This window comes from Neopelma chrysocephalum, unplaced genomic scaffold (genome assembly GCF_003984885.1).
Source record: "Neopelma chrysocephalum unplaced genomic scaffold, ASM398488v2 Primary Assembly neopelma1_23, whole genome shotgun sequence".
NCBI classification, from domain to species: domain Eukaryota; kingdom Metazoa; phylum Chordata; class Aves; order Passeriformes; family Pipridae; genus Neopelma; species Neopelma chrysocephalum.
In genome coordinates, this window is record NW_020897691.1 from 24,247,587 (window position 1) to 24,266,241 (window position 18,655).

General features: G+C 39.6%; 1 protein-coding gene across 2 annotated transcripts; it reads right to left on the reverse strand.

Moving 5' to 3' along the window:
• Positions 1-3,128: 3,128 nt before the first annotated feature.
• On the reverse strand, positions 3,129-17,567 carry TBPL1 (TATA-box binding protein like 1). 2 transcript variants are annotated; one of them, XM_027690665.1, is made up of 7 exons: positions 17,410-17,567; positions 11,275-11,461; positions 10,564-10,646; positions 9,574-9,637; positions 7,808-7,911; positions 7,613-7,707; positions 3,129-4,829 (listed from the first exon to the last, which is right to left on the reverse strand). In XM_027690665.1, exons 2-7 carry the CDS (start codon positions 11,407-11,409, stop codon positions 4,759-4,761), a joined length of 552 nt encoding a protein of 183 aa, XP_027546466.1. In that variant the 5' UTR covers positions 11,410-11,461; positions 17,410-17,567; the 3' UTR covers positions 3,129-4,758. The 2 variants fall into 2 exon arrangements, with proteins under 2 accessions (XP_027546466.1, XP_027546457.1); XM_027690656.1 differs by lacking the exon at positions 17,410-17,567 and adding an exon at positions 17,213-17,329.
• Between the last annotated feature and the right edge of the window lie 1,088 nt (positions 17,568-18,655).

The window sequence follows — 18,655 nt, forward strand, 5'->3', positions numbered from 1 at the left end:
ATAAATTTTCTGAGTGTTCTTATAAAAATAAATATAACTCAGAAAATACCATAAAAATTGTCTCACCAACTTACAGGTTTTGGGTTCATTGCAACCTCTTCTAAAATTTTCCCATGCACACCTATGTAGTGCAGAAACAAATAAATAAAAATGCCATATTCCTGAACAAGGCATAGTTCCAACATTGTTTTTACTGCAGAGACCCTGACAGCTTCAGATAACTCCTAAAGGTAATGATGCTGTAGTCAAGGTCTTTTAAAAATCATTATAGCTACAGTTTTAATTGTAGTCCTACAGACTTAGCCCTATATAGCCCTATAAATGTAGCAATAATTATACTGGTCTTTGATAATAAAGCCTGCATATCTGATGAGAGAGATACTCACAATCCCATCAAGTATGAAAATACAAGGATAAAAAGAGGCATATCTTACAAATCACATCCCTGGATCTCTGAAGCGCTCCCCAAAAAACTTTGTCCCAGATCTAAAATTATTCAGTATCTCCATTAATGGACTGGATTACAGAACAGAATATGCTTATTTAATATGCTAAACTGGGAAAGATTGGTTTGGAATTCAGAACTTTGCAAATCTGTGAAAAAAGCAGGATACAATTCTGAAAATGCAGATTTCTCTGGTAACACTATCTGCAAGTCAGAGAATGATAAAATGGCACTAGAAACTACAGGAAAAGATCTAGCAGCTGTGACAACCCACAAGCCAGCAATGAGTCAGAGTTATCAATCTACTGCAAAAAGGAGTCCTTAGTAGGGTGTATAAATAGAACCAACCCTTCTCTCCAAAGAATGTGAAATGAACTTTTTATGGCACTGCCAGTGCCACAGCTGAGTACTGTGAGGAGTTTTTCATGGGATCCACATGGAGAAACCAGGGACAGATGAACAGCGCCCTAGAAAACATGGCCATTGAGGAAGAAGTGATGATTGACAGGTAAGTTTAACCCAAAGCATTGCTTCTCACACTGGAGGTGAGAGCCATCACGCTGGGCCATGCTGTCTGGCCTGGGCTCCATGTTGTAGCTGCACGAGTTGCTAGTGAGAACCTGGGTGGAGGCAGCACAACACAGCATAGAAAACAAATGCTAACTTGTGAAGATGGGAAAGGGGGTATGTGTACACACACATCAGTAGAAAGCATCAACAGCAAGGCTAATTCCAGACTGAGGTGGGGACCTAACTATTCAGAGCAGAAGTAGGAAATGGAGTGATATCCACCATCAGATGCCCTTCATCATCAGAGGTTTTAAAACGTACTTTTCACAGTTTGATGCTCCCTGGAAGCTAGAATGTGTGACCACACATTTCAAAGAATCTTTTATTTGCTATTATTCTCTTCCTCAGTGCTACCCTGCAAGTTTGGTAGTGTGCTTTTTGGCTCCATTATGGATTGTTACAAAGGCCTCAAACTGCTTGCATGGATCTAGGCAGCACTTCAAAAGAAACAGTTCCCATTTTAATACATTGCAGCTCATTATTAGCTTCCATTTTTGTTCTAAGAGACAGATTTCATACTACGTGACAGTGCTAACAAAGCAAAATGTTCTTCTTTTTCCACAGATAAATTTAGGAGACCCATATGCTTCATAAAAGCTCCAGATATTCACTAGTAGCACTCAAGGGCTTTGTAATTTGATTTGAAGAGGCAAGCCTAATCTATGACAGCTATTGTAGTTACAATGGTCAAATCCTCATTCATCAATTTAGGACTACACTTTGTTCCTGTAAACCCATGACAATTTGTTCATTGTTCAATACCTTGTGCTTTTTAAAACTGTAATAATAATTATCTTTCCTAATAGTGGTTTGTCCATTGCTCTCGATGCATGAAATCCTTATTAGTGTCAGAAGTGCCAAGGTCCATGTTATTTGGTACATACTGGAAAACTTAGAGCAAGCTTGCTATCGTGGATTTTGTGACTGTTGAACTCAACTTCATAATTTCAGGGTTGTAAGTGCGCTTGGACAAGTTCAAGAAATGGACCCATGGGAATGCCATGAGGTTTACCAAGACCAAGAGCAAGGTGTTGCACCTGGGTTGTGGCAGCCCTTGGTGTCAAAAGAGGCTGGGGGATGAACAGATTGAGAGCAGCCCTGACAAGAAAGACTTGGTGGTGCTGGTGGATGAGAAGCTGGACGGGAGCCGACAATGTGCAATTGCAGCCCACAAAGCCAACCCTGTCCTTGGCTGCATCAAAAGCAGCGTGGCCAGCAGGTCAGGGAGGTGATTCTGCCCCTCTACTCAGCTCTTTTGAGACCCCACCTGGAGTGCTGGATCCAGCTCTGGGGTCCTCAGCACAGGAAGGACACTGTCCTATTGGAGCGAGTCCACAGGAGGGCCACCAAGTTGATTAGAGGGATGGAGCACCTCTCCTATGAGGAAAGGCTGAAAGAACTGGGATTGTTCAACCTAGAAGAGAGAAGACCTAAATGTGAACTTCCTGTACCTGAAGGGAGCCTACAAGAAAGATGGAGAGGGACTTTGTAAAAAGTGACAGGACAAGGAAGAGCAGCCTTAAACTAAAAGAGGAGGTTTAGATTAGGTATAAGGAAGATATTCTTTAGTGCGAGGGTGGTGAGGCACTGGAACAGGATGCCCAGATAAGCTGTGGATGCCCCAGACCTGGAAGTGTTCCAGGCCAGGTTGGGTAGGGTGCTGAGGAAACTAGTCTAGTGAAGGAGGGGTTGGCACTAGATGATCTTTAAGGTCCCTTTCAACCCAAACCATTCAATGATTCTATGATACCTACATGGAGTTCAAAAAGGCTTTTATGAACATAGCACTTATGAATGGTGGCAAAACATTCCTTTCTTTTTGTTCTGAAGGATTTGGTGAAGCATTTCCCACACTACACCTTCCTTAGCATAATTTCTGCACAAAGTCACTATGGACAGCCCCAACTTCTATACTACCCCCTCAGGTAGATTAAATACGTCATGCCAGGCATTTTCTTCCTGTGGATGTTCTTGCACCTTTCTTTCACAGCTGTGATTTCTGGTACAGTAACAGCTCAGTTTACTATTTTAAGTGCCCACTAAGACTGTACATTACCTGCAGCACGAGTCGTGTTATGTTTCTCTTCAGTGAGATAGGGAAAAAAGACATACATACGTTTATACATATTTATTGTAGCTTTTTAAAAGTAGCATTTGCAGTTACTTTTAAGCATTCACCTCTCTTCTGCTTCAAATGTGCACTTATTGAGAGAAACATTTACTGGCTTCCAAGTCCAAGATTAATACTAATAATAATACATGCCAGAATCAAGCTTCATTGCTTGTTGGCAGCTTCTGTCATCAAAATATTATACAGTAAGAACAGTGTAGAAAAGGTCTGTGTTAATTGTTCAGCAACAGGCTGGGGCTGGATTAGCATGACCGTATCATCTTCTCCAGCTGAAGCACAACACTTTTCCTGAAACCCAAAGCTCGTATCTTAACTTTTTTCCTTTTGCATCGAGTAGGTGGAAAAGGCAGTTGTTTTTTCTACAGTAGCTTAAGTTGATAAGGTAATTAAGCTATTAGGGAGTGTCCAAAGGAGGGCCATGATGATGGTGAAGGGTCTGGAAGGGAAGCCTTATGAGGAGCAGCTGAGGTCACTTGGGTTGTTCAGGCTGGAAAAGACTGAGGGGAGACCTCATTGTGGTCTTCAGCATCCTCACAAGGGGAAGCAGAGGGACAGGTACAGATCTCTTCACTTCCATGACCAGTGCCAGGACTCGAGGAAACGGCATGAAGCTGAGTCAGGGGAGGTTAAGGTTGGATATCAGGAAAAAGTTTTTCACCCAGAGAGTGGTTGAGCATTGGAACAGACTCCCCAGAGAAGTGGTCACAGCACCAAGCCTGACAGAGTTCAAGAAGTGTTTGGACAATGCTCTCAGGCACATGGTGTGATTCTTGCAGTGTCCTGTGCAGGGCCAGGAGTTGGACTTGATGATCCTGATGGGTCCCTCCCAACTCAGCATATTCTATGATTCATCTATAGGAAACACTTGCTTAAGACCTTTATATTTAGAAATGTCTTCTCTTCATGTAACTGCAAGAAAATACTTGAAGTCTGGCATGTAGTTAAGAGAACTGTGAACAAACCAAATTTCATCCTTGGATAAACATACATAACTACTATAGATTTCAATCTAACCCACACACAAAGTTTTACACATACTACAAATAGAAACAGAAGGTATCAGCAAAAGACTATTCCTACATTGTTTCAAATTAATTTGCAACTATACAATTTTAATGTAATAGAAAAAGGGAAGGAATATAACAGAACAGGTATGAAGAGAAATATTTTCCAAACTTTTATTTGTGCACATTCATCAGGTGAAAAAGATAACTTTTACAGCTTCTTTGGTGCCCAATATTCAGCATACAAAAATGTAAAAGACTATTCACAAACAAAACACAAGCTCAAGCTAAAAAAAAAAGTCTTAAAGGTAGTGCACATCGTGACAGCTTTGCTTATGAATACACCGAAATTACTGCAAAAATAAATAGAATGTCTTTTTAAAAGCAGCAATTTCATATCTTGTAAACTTCTGTTCTTACAATACAGCACTGTTAAGAGTAAAATCCAAAAGAACTGGAGTCTATACTGTGGCCATGAGCAAGTAAAAGAGTCTGTATTCCTCTGCTATGGTTGGTCCAGTTTTCCTTTTTGCTTTTAGTCCAATGTGCAGCAGTCTTTAAAGGTGCTCGGTTAGGGAACCTAACCATCAAGTGGTGAGTTATAAAATTTATTTCCTGCTTTCAAACACGAATGGGTAAATCTGTTCCACAGCACTGGCAACAGCCTTTACGTTTGGCCCTGAGACATAGTTAAAAAAAAAAAAAGGCAGTAGGAAGAGAAAAATTAGGGAATCAGAAATTAAAACAACAGTATCTTTAAAATAACCTTCATATTTTTAGCTATCACAACTTTATACTGTAGACAGTAATTTTCCCCCCATTTCTCTTAACTTAAGAAGGTGTTTCTCTTATCACTTTTATTTACAAGGAAAGACTTTCACTTCAAATCTGCAAGATGTTTTACACTGGCCAATGGCTAGACTACAAATAAATAATACTGTCATTTAATTTCTTAACTACTTGGGTGGTTTTAGATTTACTGGCTTAAACAGTATAGAGAAGAAGCAGATGCTGAGTGGCAGAGGTAAAAGAAATACTTTTACTTATGTCAATCTTATGGGAATTTGTATTTCTCAAAGCCTAGCCACTTTTAGCTCTTGTTTCAAAAACCTACCAACAAAAACTGCTGCTAAATAATGCTGGATTTGACCCAAGTATGTTTCAAGCAATGTTATTTTATTTTTGAAAATTATAAACTATTACTTTCTGTCATGGGTTTTGCAAATAGCTTCGTCACTGATCTTAGGACAAAACCTGCAAGCCAGGAAATGGTTTTATTGTCTCAGGACAAAGCATATGAAGGTTATCTAACATAATCTATGAGTATTTGATGAAAGAAAAGGAAGAATGAACTAGTGATGCTTTTTAATGGTACTAGACCATTTTTACGCAATGAAAAATTAAGATTGCAAATAAATGAGCAGTGACATGGCAGAAGATGTTAATTCTGGATAGAAGCTTGGTGATTCAGATAAAGGAGAGCAGCAATTTTGCACATACTTTGATGACTGTGAACTCAGTTTTCTTAACCCTACTTTAGATTTCAAAAGTTTCTTCCAAGTATAAAGAACTGTTCAAAATGGCTCCCAAAATTAATAACTTCAGTATAAATTATTTAAGTAATTATTGTTTCCCATGCTCAGTCAGAAAGAAAATGGACTAGAATAGGATTCTTCCTGTATTTTCAAACTGGTCAAGTTAAGCACTTAGCTAAAACAAGAATGGTGAAAGATACCTGTCTTTTGGGCAGATACTGCACCCTCCTTAAATTTGGTTGCAATTACAGAAATGAAAGTTCTAGAGAAAGCCTTTAAACAGTCAAAGTATGAGTAGGCAAATAGTTCTAGTAAAAAAACTGCTACTCTGTGTAAGGTTGAAGAGATGTAAAAACTGGATCATCATTGTAGGGAATATAAGAGAAGAAAAAACAAAACAAACCCCCAAAACAACCTCCTCATTGCTCATTTTGAAGCATCAGTGAAATAAGTATTCTTTCACATGCCAGGGACTTTTATTATCTTTTCTCAATGTAAATAAATCTTTTGATACTTGTCCCATTAGAAGAACCCACCTTCCTGGTTTTTTTTGTAACATTTCTAGTTATATATCTCAAAATTCTTTGAGTCAGTGGTATGACAAGCACTACTATTACAGAAATATGAATCCATAAGACTCTGGACATTTTTTCCCCTTAGAAGAAAGGCCTAGACAAAACAGAAGCATTCAAAAGCAACAGAGGTCTGAGATATTTCAAACTCACTAAAACAACTAAACCAGAAAGATGCAAAACTTAAATGTTTATCATATTTACCTTCATGTTTTGAAAGGACAATTCTGAAAATATGAAAGTGATTTTGTCCCGTATATGAAGTAATAAGAATCTTACAGAGAAACTGAATCTCATTAAAAGGCTGACAAGACATGCTGACAGCTTTTTATTATTGCAGTAATACTAAGGCTTCTTATTTATTTTAAATTTAGTTTCTAGATTTGGCTAGACCAGTTGCTCTGTTCAGAACATATACTGCAATCTTGAAGTACTTTTTAGCCCCTTTATATTTAGATTACTATCTGATGAAGTTTGTCTTCGTAAAAAAACCTTCTTCCAATATCTTGTAAGAAAAATCCCCCTAAACCTAGCTATTTGTTAAGGAATTAAGATGTGAAAATAAAAAAAAAAAATCCTTACCCAATTTCTGAACCAGTAGCTGAGCTCTAACAACTGCAACACATAATTCCCACTAAAGTGAAACAAAATGTTTTTTGGTTCTGTATTATTTTAATAAGTATTTTCTGAAAAACCTGACTAATGGAAACCCCACAAGCAAACATGAAAGAGAATGAAAAATGAAAATCAGAAAGAGAGAGGAAAAAACATGGCATGGTGTATCCAAGACCCAGGACAATCATGTCTCTGATTACAAGGGAAAAATCACTGATGCCTGTGATTCAGTGGTAGTTCCCTCAGTTGAGCTTTAACGAAGAGAACACAAGTCTGAAGAATTGCAGGTACTGCTCAACTTCATTTATGAAAAAATGCTATGCCACCCTATAAGTTTCCACAAATGTCCAGTTTGATAAAATGTATTTTTTAAAGGGATGTTAATGCTACATGCAGTGTAGTTTACAGCACTACAAAGATCAAAAAAAGGAAGAAAATTCAAATATTTAAATACATAATAAATACCTGCATTCTCAAATCCTATCTCACTTTTGTTAAAAAAAACCAAAGCAGACTAAGTACATTCAATCTAAGTAATTGTTTGAGCCTACTAATAATAACACTTTCTCTACAATTCTTCTGGCACTTTCACTCAAAAACAAACTATATGCTAGCAATGTGAAGCAAAATCCTTTCAACATAATCTTTTGACTTTTACACATCTTTCCTTCCTAAGCCTACTAGATCTAAAGTTAAATATTCCTAACAAGTTCAATATTTATTTTTTGACATCAAAATACCTGTAACTGTGATACTGCCTGTGGAAAAAATCTGTAAGGTAGCTCTGAGAGATTTTATTCTGTAACACACGGCAGGATGAAGTTCTGGTTCATAACTAGAAAACAAAATAAAAGGTAAAAAAGAGAGATCTAGAACTGAAAAATAAAAGCTTAAGAAGTATATCAAGACTAAAATTCTTTAAAATCCTACCATACCTCGCATGAGGTCTGTTATTCTTCGTAAATTCTGGCAATCTGATCTCAAAGGGCATGTTGCACACTGCTAAAACATTCACAACTTTAAAATCTGTGAAAATTACCTTTTCAGAAGAGAGGAAGAAAAGCCATTAGAAATTCAGTTTACGGTGAGGTAGATATAAGGGTTGCAAAAAAAAAATTAATAAAGAGAAATATGCTACTTAGAATACTGTGATGAGATTTCAAAATTAAAACCTTGTGACTGACTCATTTCTAATAGGCACCTATTAGATACTTAACAGACTTAAATAATTTACTGTGGAATATCTGTTGAATTAGATACCTCACAGTTGTATCATAGGGTTATGGTACAATTTAAGAATGAGACACAAAAAACAACTTATACTGCTGCACTAAACATCTCCACGCTGAAAAGAAAGTAAATTAAATAGCTCATGGAATACCAAAATAAGCAGAGAAAAAGCTTAAATTTCACTGAAAGCTTCTCTAATACCTTGTTGCTATACACCATTTTTATTAAAGCTAAGAATAAGAAAAAAGGTGAAAATTGTTTTGCTCTAAATGTCCAGTGGCCAGTACAGCAAACTGGTTTTCTACTCTGTAACTTTCTGAAATCCATTAGCTGGATTTACTTTCAGTTATTCTTTGCCACAGACATTTTAGATGACAACAAAATAGCCAAGACAACTCCCATACAAAAAAAAACACTGCTGAGAAGTCAGTGTTGGCAGTATCACTAGGGAAACTTTTGCTCATTTTCTGAGATTTCCTAAACTTAAAATGACCATTCTTCAACCTAAACTTTTTGGAAAGACATTACCAGTAGAAGTAACTTAGCCTTATAAAAGGTCAACTATCAAATTAATCTTCAAAATATAAACTGCTTGCTTTATTATAAAACTTGGTGCGTCCACCCTGGAAGTACTGTTCACCTCACTGACTTACTGTTCATTCCAACTTTAAAAATTTGTGACAATAAGGTGTCAAACTTGTGCTGGGGTCTGATGCAGCATTACCAAGATAGCCTGTCACCTCTGCCTTTATGTACTACAAGCAAAAGGAGTCTCTCCCTGAAAAGGACAGCTACTGTGTTTATTTAATTGTCTGCCCCTAACTGAATCTGTGAGTAAACAGTACAATAGACTATCAGGAAGTCTTAGGGTACTAAACCATGCCACTTTAAGTTGTTCATGTGGCTGTTTTTCAACCATTGATAAGAAATGCAAGTGATGTTTTTGCCTGGTAATGTTAACCCAAATCCAGAAAAAAGAGAGGTTTCCTGACTTAACTATTTTATTTGGCTTATGTGCAACCCGATAGCGCAGAAGCACCTTTTCTCCTCCCTTTTTAATTAAAGGGGCTTGAACTTGCCTTTATGAAGATGGAAATGCATCTGCCATTCCATCAGAAATGAGTGAAAATTATGTTCAAATGACAGTTAAGTTTATACTCTTCAGCACTTTTTGCAAAGAAATCTTTCAAGATATTGTAAATTCTATCCATGAAACACCTGTGGGTCGTTCATTTATTAAACACATTTTGTTGTTCGTTATCCAGTGAAGAAGCACTACTCTGAGCTGCCAAACAAAACTCAAATCCACAAAATAAAAGAGCATCTGGAAAATGTATGCCAACACAAAAGGGGCATCTGAGTGAAAACATGCTCACTGATAAGTTGTTATGCTCCCTCGTTTTTATTTCTTTCTAAAACATGAACTACCAGCATTGCTTGAGTCATACAAGTCCTTTTTCATTAGAATTACCTGAAAACCTAATTTCTGTAGACTACGAGCTAATCGTCTGGCACCAAATTTAGCTTCTTCTTCACTATAAAGGAGAAAGAAAAGAACTTCACATTAAGAGAAATAGTATGTATTTGTGTGCACACATATCACAATAGCTACTCAGACTACAAAATGAACTGATACATAATGCAGCACATCAGCCATGATCACATGGACAGCCTTCACTTTATCCTACTGTATGTATTACATTTTAACTACCTAGACATTCAAATGGAGTCCTTTATGCCCTGTTTGAAGAATATCTTGACAACTGGCTCCAGCGGAAGTTAGAGACATGTTTTGATCATACATTATTCTAAGTACTCTTAAGATACAAATAAGATCACATAGTCTGGAATTAACATCCAATCATCTTCCATTTTGAAGCAGACATCATATACAGAAACTATGCAAATTTACTATTGTACCTTATCCTTACTTCACAATGCAGACATATCTTAAAAGAATTCAGCTGTTAAGAGTTTAGAATGTCTCAGATGTAGCTGAACGGAGAGTCTGCTTTTGCTTCTTTCCAGTCTCTCAACCCTGGTTAAATTCAGGTGGGTTTTTGTGAAAGAATAAGAGATATCCCTCAAGAAAGGATTTGTTGCACAAATCAACTGTTACACTAAAACTTCCTTTCCAAGCCTCAAGTTCTGGCTAAACACACTTGAGTGTGTTTAAGAATCTTAAAGACTTTTCAAATCTCTTTAAGATTTTCTTCATAAAGCAGTTTTCCCTGCTGCTCTCCCAAGAAGGCTGAACTGATGTTGCTCATGATGTGAACACAGTCTGAGACATACACTTCACAGAGAAAACTTCCTCCCAAACATGTAGTTTAGCAAGGATCTACATGTGATCCAGTATGAGCAACTCTAAACAGTGGCAAGTACCGCTTCTTCTTTTACAACATTGTATTTTAAAATACACAAGAATTTACAGCTAGAGAAAGAATCTTCATGAACTCACCTTGTGGCTCCTGTGCAAATAACTTTTCCTGAGGACCAAATTGTGGCCGTAATCCTAGGTTTCCGAAGCTTCATTAAAACCTTCTAAAAAGAAAAGTGGAAAAATTGGAAATTAGCAGTAGTTCAATTTCATACTGGAAAAAAAAAATTACATAAATTTGTTGCACAAATCAACTGTCACACTAAAGCTTCCTTTATTTTTAATAGCCTTGAACTGCTCCTTCATCTCTTTCAGTAATTAAAAAAAGCCCCAGCTCCTGAGAAGAGCAAAATAAGTATGAAATATGTCAGGCTATGTTTCAGTGTTCACAAAATAGATTAAATGAAGGTATTTTTCACTGAAAGCCACGAATATCGTGCTGATTTTTTTTTCTTATTACAGTGACTTGACATTCTGACTCCTTATCAAGATATATTTTCTAGACATAGCTGTCAAATTTTGGGAGGCAAAACGGAACCTGAGGTGTAAGAGGTCTCGTCACATACCTTATACCCGGTATTCACCTCATTAGTTGAAGTCTCCTGAGACAGCATTTACTCACTCCGCTTACTGTACATTTAATGTATGACTGACTAAATACCAATCAAGACAGAAATACAGAACTAAAACTCTGCTTTTCTCTATTAACCATACACAGGCATCAGGCAGAAGAATGTTTAGCTTAAGGAACATTTCTAAAAACAGATAACTGAAGTATGTTGAATCTCTTACCCCGACATCACGCTTGTATATCACATTTGCTCCCTCTAATGCAATCTTCCTCAAGTTTAAATGACATCTTGTTCTAAAAACACACACTACGTTTGTGATTAAAATGTCCAGTGCAACATCACTGTCTGCATCCATTGGGGTGATTTACAACTCAGTTTTCCCACCAGCTCACCATGAAGATCACATCCTGAGAAGCAAAAATGATAAAATTAAACATACCAGTAGAAAACTGCCTATTAATGCCAGTGTATACATTCACTCCTTAAAAGAGACAAGAAGCAGAAGTGACTACACTCTGACTCATTTGACTGTGTGTGGGGAGGGGGAGTGTCTGCATCCTGTATGCTAGAAAACAGGAGGTAACTTGTTCGAAGCCATGTTACCAGACTTAACAGAAATTGTATATATATAAAAGAATATTTAAACTTGCCAGTTAAATATGTTATAATTTTTACTAACACTGTAAAGATTACTGAAACTTATTCCATAGCACCAGTGGCTAATCTTTCCTCAGCTCATTTGAGGATGTCATTAGACACCTCAGGAAAATGCACTTCTCTGGCTGCTGGAGTTGATAATTCTGAACAGCTTGCCGCTTGTGTTGGAATGGATGAGCCTGTGAATAACTTTGAACTAATACAGGTTACACAAATTGCAGTCAGTAGACAACCTGCTACCACAGCTTTGCCATCTTAATCCAGCACTCTTGGCCTATCTCTCCCAATTTTATTAGTATAATGCAAACTATATGAATTGTCCTGGTGGCAACAACAGCCTGGGGTGAGCCAGTGTCCTCTCACTGCCTTCTGCACTGCCCACAGGAACCACAATGAACACATTGTATGGGCAGAGTAGAATCGAGTGTTTCTGAGGAAAAGCACAAGTGTTTCTGAGCAGTAACTGAAGGCACAGGATGGCCAACCAGTGTATGCACAGAAAACCTAAGGCAGCCAGGAAGCATCCAGGCTGCCTATGCACATTGCAGGTGACACTCCTCACACACACCTCAACCGGGGAAAGAGAATCATAAGACCAGGAGTTGGGCTGGGGTGAATGGTTGCCCAAGAATGCCCAACATCTCTTCTGTAGGCACACCAAAGCCAAGACAGTGGACATCTCAGATAAATCTCAGGTGAAGAACGTGGGGAAAGGAGAGGGGAAAAGTACAAAAACATTGATAGACAGTGAAAACAACTTATGTAAAAATTTTAGCATTATTTAATCCAAAATGAACAAAAAGGAAAGGAAAGAACAAAATCAAAGAAAAATTGTCAGATATATGAAATGCTCTACATGGTCATTGCCATGGAAGAAGAAGGAGACTATGCATTAAGAAAAATAATATAGATAACAGATTGTAATGCATTTATGTAACTTTAAAATTTTCAGCCTTGCATTCTATATCAGAAATCTTTAAGATACAAAATTAATGTTATAATCAGTGTTTTCATCTGACTACAACTTCCAAAGCATCATGCCATAGTCTCTGAGAACTCACATAAGGTGCATCTTTGACTACCACTCACTGGCAATACTGACGTGACAAACTACAAGGCAGATGTGCATAATGTACTTGGTTAACTGCTGTGGTAGTTGCTGCTTCTACTCTGCAGCTTGTTCCCTGCTGAAAGAATTATTCTGTAACTGCTGGCTTGTCCAATGTAAGAAAAAGCAAGATGGGTGCTAATACAGAAAAGAGATGAAGAAACAGCAAGAGAAAAACAGAAAAACCAAAGGCTCTGTGTGGGGATGAAGAGAATGCAGATAAAGAAGAGAACAAACAGTAACTAACTAGTATTCTCAGATCCTTTTTTTATTGAACCAAAAATTATATGAATCCTCAAAATCAGAAATTAATTATTCCATCTGGTTTTGATGGACTACTACAGATTGGGCAAGTAATTTATGGCACCAGATCCAAAGATAGCATATGTGCAGATTTTGAATGGCATGCAGGCAGAGCCAGCATGAAGCTGGAACCTCTGGCACCTTCAGAGAGGCATTTGTTTTCCACCCCGGCTCTAACTCCTGGCTCCTGCAGAGTTCATTTACTGGAACTCAGGAAAGATTGTCAACAAGATACCTCCAATCAGCAGCTTCTCCAAATTATCAGCAAGTGTCTACTGGCACACTCAATCTTTATGTTCTTAAAGAATACCACCATCATGCATAACATCCTTGAAAGGTTGCTAACATCTAAGCAAACCATAGTACTATATGATAATGTCCCCATAAAACCCTTGATGAACTATCTTAAAAAGACCCAGGGAGAACAGTCACATGCTCATTCAGAACAAAGGAAAAAGTGGTTGAAAAGAGAGGAAAATTACAATTTAAAAGGAAAAGTTCCGTTATTGTAGGGGGTTCTACAGGAGAAGAGGTGCCCCTGGAGCCATCAGTAAGGATGTTTTCAGCAATTACAATGTATCTTGGTTAGAAGTACAACCTCCTTGCACAGATTTTAATGGGAGAAAAATTACACAGATTACAGTGGTGTGCCCCCATTTTCATGAGCCATGTTCAGAAAGCACAAAATAACAGATATTTAGGGAGGACCTTTTTAATTTGAAATTTTATTAGACCTGTTGCTAATATTCGAGACTATGATTTGTGACATTCAGTTAAAAAGGGGCATGACTTGTTATAAAAACAGTATTTGAATACAGTGTAAAAATGAAAATGGCTACGTGATCTAACAGCAGTGTTTCATTGTTAAAACTTTTCACTCGAATACTGAAAATGTTAATTACCAAGTTTTTCTAATTTGTATGGAGAAAATTCCCTATTTGCTGCTGTTAAATACTACCTGTGTTCTTTGAGAACATGAATCCAAGAGTCAATGATTTTGAACACATCCATTCCTATTTAGTATAGAAATGCAATGGTAACCACTTCCAAGGCACAGTTTAGAATCACTGGGTAAACCAAAATATTTCTAGGCTTGGATACTTGTGTCCAAGCAGTGAACAAGCGTAACCTATCACAATCTTTGACATTTTAATGTCTCACACTCCACTTACAAAAAAAAAAAATCTAGAGAGAAGATGTCCTGCTACCTTTCTTTGGTAAGCCTCAAAGAAATTAAAATTCATAGAAACCATAAGAACAAAAGCAAGTTAAATGGTTTTTAAAAGTAAAAATACATAGATTACACTAAAAAAAAACTTAGAAAAATGTGTAACAATGTTTAAGAAAGAAAGATGTTGTTCCTAATTATATGTATCTCCAACAGCATGACCAGACAGAACAAAGGAATTCTAAATAACATTCTGATCCTCCTCTTTCCCAGTTTTCTCTTGTATTCTCTGCTATTCATACACACTAGCCTGACTGTTATTTCCCAAAACTTGAATTTTTGCATTTCTGTATCTTATCTGCAAAATGTGGAAAATATTGCGCCTTACATATAAGCCTGTTCCTATTCCACATTGATGAAGTTACACTTGTAGTACAGAGAGGCTGAGTAGAAACCAAACATCTGATTCTTTCCAGTTCTGGATTTGCAAATGCTTAAGTTGATTTTATTGAGCTCAGCTTAGGTTTTGTTCATTAATTTTGCCCAAAGGTTATCTCATCTGAACTGTAGAATTTTGGCAGCCTAAATCTCATTTCTAAAATGTTTTGCCAGTTAATACTAATTTAACAATAGGTTAAGTTTGACAATAAAATAATTTGTCTGTACGTACAGCATTTCTTTTAAATTATGTACTTCATTCCATTTTCTCCAGCACAAGAAATTAGCCAACTTTGATTTCAAGTTGTCTTGCACCAGGGTAACACAATCTACCACAACAGAGAAAAAAGCTTAAATACATCTCTGAAGATGTTTGTATTATTTTATCAGGAAAATTTTAAAAGACTGTTCTTTCTTTTCAACACTGATTTTAGGAATACTACCCTAAGAGGAAGGAAAAAAAAATATAGATAGGTTAAGCATGATAATGAACTTAAAAAGAAAAAGAACAACAAAAGCTATACTGAAACCAGAGAAACTTCCCAGAATAAGAAATACTTTGCAGGAAGGAATGAACACTCAAGTTCTTAAAGCATTACCCTTACCTCCCTTGTTAGAAACACAGCCATACTATTTTAGGTATTCTATAAACACACATGAAGACAAAACACACTGCACTGAAATGTTACAATCTAAAAAAAGCCAGCACTCTCTGTCTTCAAAAAGTTCCAAACCAACCACAGCACCAGCATCAAAGAGAAAGGAAAGGCACTTGGGATGGGGTATATAAACAAAGTATTATTTTAAGCTTTTGACTACCTCTGATCCAAGAAACTCAGCACTATAAAGGTAGATGGGGGATGTCTAATAATGGTTACATTAATGCCAGAACAGTTTAATAAACACCTTTTTCACCAGAAGTCTAAGTATAAGCAATTTCTACTGGTTATTTTTAAGCTTGCTCCAAAGCAGTTCACCAACTGACCAACTCCACAAACAATTCCAACAGACCAGCTGAAGGGATATTGGTCATTATTGTGTCAGTAGACATTTTTCAAGCTCATGCCTGAAAAGCATCTCTGAAGAAGTTAATATGAACTTATGATGCTTCTATATGAGAACGGAGAGTGCAAAAAATAAAGCCTATCAAGAATGGGAAGAGTCAATTATATCCTTCCTCTGAAGGTGTAATTTTAAAGAGTTGTGTTCAGCCCCTCGGGAAACAAGTCCACAGGAAACATCAGAGGTGACAGACCTCTGAAATCTGCCCAAATTCTTAGACACAATATGGTCACAGTGGCAGGTGAATGACTCCCTGGAACTGAGAGCAACACTGCTAGCTACTACTGTCTGTACAGAAAATCCTCAGGTCCAAACAACTTTCTTAGTTACAGCCACTGAGCTAGTGGGGCATGCTTCTACTTTCTGTTGCAGTGGCAAATTAAATTGTGCCTAAAGCAAAAGGCCATCTTGAAGCTACTATTCTCACCTTTCAGGATTTGCAGAGTCATGACTATTTCCTGCAGAAAGAAACAATTATATTTGGGGGGAGAAAATTTTCAAATATGCGCAAAGCCAGTGTCAAAGTAGGGATTTGTTCTATTAGATCAATGTGTAGAATGAAAATATCAGGTATACCACAAGCAAGTAGGACCTCAATCCTGCTGTCAAATGTCTTGGATAAGACTACTGAATCTCCATGGACCTGGAGTCTTCCAACACAAATCCAGTTGTAAGAATAAAGCCAGTTAACAGAGCAAGACAAGAAAGTACATTTTAAAATAATTCATAACCGGCTATTTTCCTCAAGTCTTTCTTTCATCAAAAAGGCCCATTCATATTCAAGGCAAGATTCACTTGAACTGAAGTTTGTGCCATCTTTCCCTTTGAACATACAGTAACACCTGAATGCCAAACATTAAAAAGAATCCCTTCAGTCTTTATAATACATGGAAAATCATGTTAAGTATGACAAAAGTCTGAACCAATAGGTTCCCTGGCCATTCCAACTTGATGAAAAACCGTAAGAAAAGTAAAAATGTTTAGCTGTAGCAAAATATTTTAAGACAACGGGTAAGCCTCTCACCCCCCTTCCATTTCCCATTTGCGCGTCCCGACTGAGGAAACACAAGCACCCTTCCCATTCTCGCTGCTGGGAGCCTCACTCAAAGCCCTACATGCACTAGCGCCCCAACGCTCCAGTTAACAACTATTCCTTCTTGCCCTTCCACCCCGGCCCCGAACTTCTCGGGCCGGCAGGGCGCGAACAAAGCGCAGGCGGAGGGGCGGCCTGGCCACGCCGGGCCCCGCTGCTCGGCCCCGCCGGTTGCTGCAGGCGCTCCTGACCTGGGGCAGCGCCGCCGCCGCGCCCGCGGGGCCGGGCGCGGGGCCGCCGGTCCCCGCGGGCATGCCCTGCCCCTTCCCTCCCCTCCCCGGCACGGCGGCCGAGCCGCGCACACCCCCCGCCCCGGGCGCGATCGGTACCGCGGCAGGAGGCGCCAGCAGGGCCTCGGCGAGGCGGGGGAGGCCCCGCGCCGCCTCCCTCCCCTCGGCTGGGCAGGGGCGGGACACGGGGGCCCAGCGGCGGCGGCAGGTCCCGGCGGGCCAGGCCCGCAGACCCGAGGCAGCGGCGAGGAGGCGGGGGACGAGGAGGAGGAGCGCGGCCCGTCGGCGGCCGTTACCGTGCGGGCGGGCGGCCGGGCGGCGGTCGGGGCAGGGCAGGACGGGGCGGGGCGCGGTGCCGGTCGGTGGGTGCCGGTCGCCCGGCGGCGTTGAGGGTGCTGGGCCGACTCCCCGCGACAATAAACATTCCCCGGCGCCGCGGGCATAGACGCGGCGCGGCTAGAGCGGCCGCCGGAAGTCACGGCAGCGGGAGGGAGGGGAGCAGGCAGGGCGGAGGCTGCGCTTCCGCTGCCGTCCACCGCCCACGGAGCCGCGGCACAGGCCGGGACGGGCCGTGCTGCGCGGCGTTGCACGGAATCACAGAGCCGGGCGGGCTGGAAGGGACCACAGAGGGTCATCTGGCCCAAGCTCCCTGCTCAGGCATGGTCATCCCAGAGCACATGGCACAGGATTACGTCCAGACGGTTCTTGAATATCTCCAGTGAGGGAGCCTCCGCAACCTCTCTGGGCAATCTGTTCCAGTGCTCGGTCACCCGCACAGTAAAGAAGTTCTTCCTCATGTTCAGGTGGAACTTCTTGTGCATCAATTTCTGCCCGTTGCCTCTTGTCCTAAAACTTTTGTCCGACTGATAAAAGGCTTCATCACGACCACGTTCTCCAAGGCAGCGCCTTTGCCAGCGAACCCGCTGGCGATGTGATGCAGTCTCCACATCAGGCGTTGTGAACGTACCACATACCAGGTGCTCCTAGGAGGGCACTTTCCTTTGCACCTTTTCAACTTCCTACAGCCCCCCTGATCGCTGCCTTGGCTGCTCCACGCGTACTCACTGACTGAGCCCAGCATTGATCTGACACAACTGAGCAGTCATTAGTTAGGACTCAGAACAACAGCATGCTGCCAGTATTGCTGCTGCATATGTGCATGTTGCACTGCAGCAAGACTCTGGTCGCTCCCTCTTGTTTCACAAATGAAGATTTTTTTTTTTTTTTTAATTTAAAGCAATGTTGTTTGATACTGAAGGAATAGTCCACAGCAGTAAACTGTGGGACCTTGGTGTGCAAGCAGACTGCTCACTCCAAGTGAAACAAAGATAGGAGCTAGTGACTGAGAAGTCTCAAATATGCCCAAGTCCAATAAGGAGGACTGTGTGGCCCTCAGTTCTTTTTTTTGCAGTTCTAATGTTAAAACGACTTAAGTAAGACTGCTACTTTGCGCTCTTTAAATATGCAGATTGTTTCATCTTTGCAAAGTGAACCTCTAAGCATAGTGCACGCTCAGAAGAGAGACAGAAGGGGACATGCGGA

Excerpts from the sequence above, each read along its gene's own strand:
- TBPL1 (XM_027690665.1), bottom strand. The coding sequence starts at position 11,409 with ATGGATGCAGACAGTGATGTTGCACTGGACATTTTAATCACAAACGTA. Across the intron at positions 9,638-10,563 it reads ATTTGCACAGGAGCCACAAG|TGAAGAAGAAGCTAAATTTG; the intron begins GTGAGTTCATGA and ends TCTCCTTTATAG. Across the intron at positions 7,708-7,807 it reads AATAACAGACCTCATGCGAG|TTATGAACCAGAACTTCATC; the intron begins GTATGGTAGGAT and ends TTTGTTTTCTAG.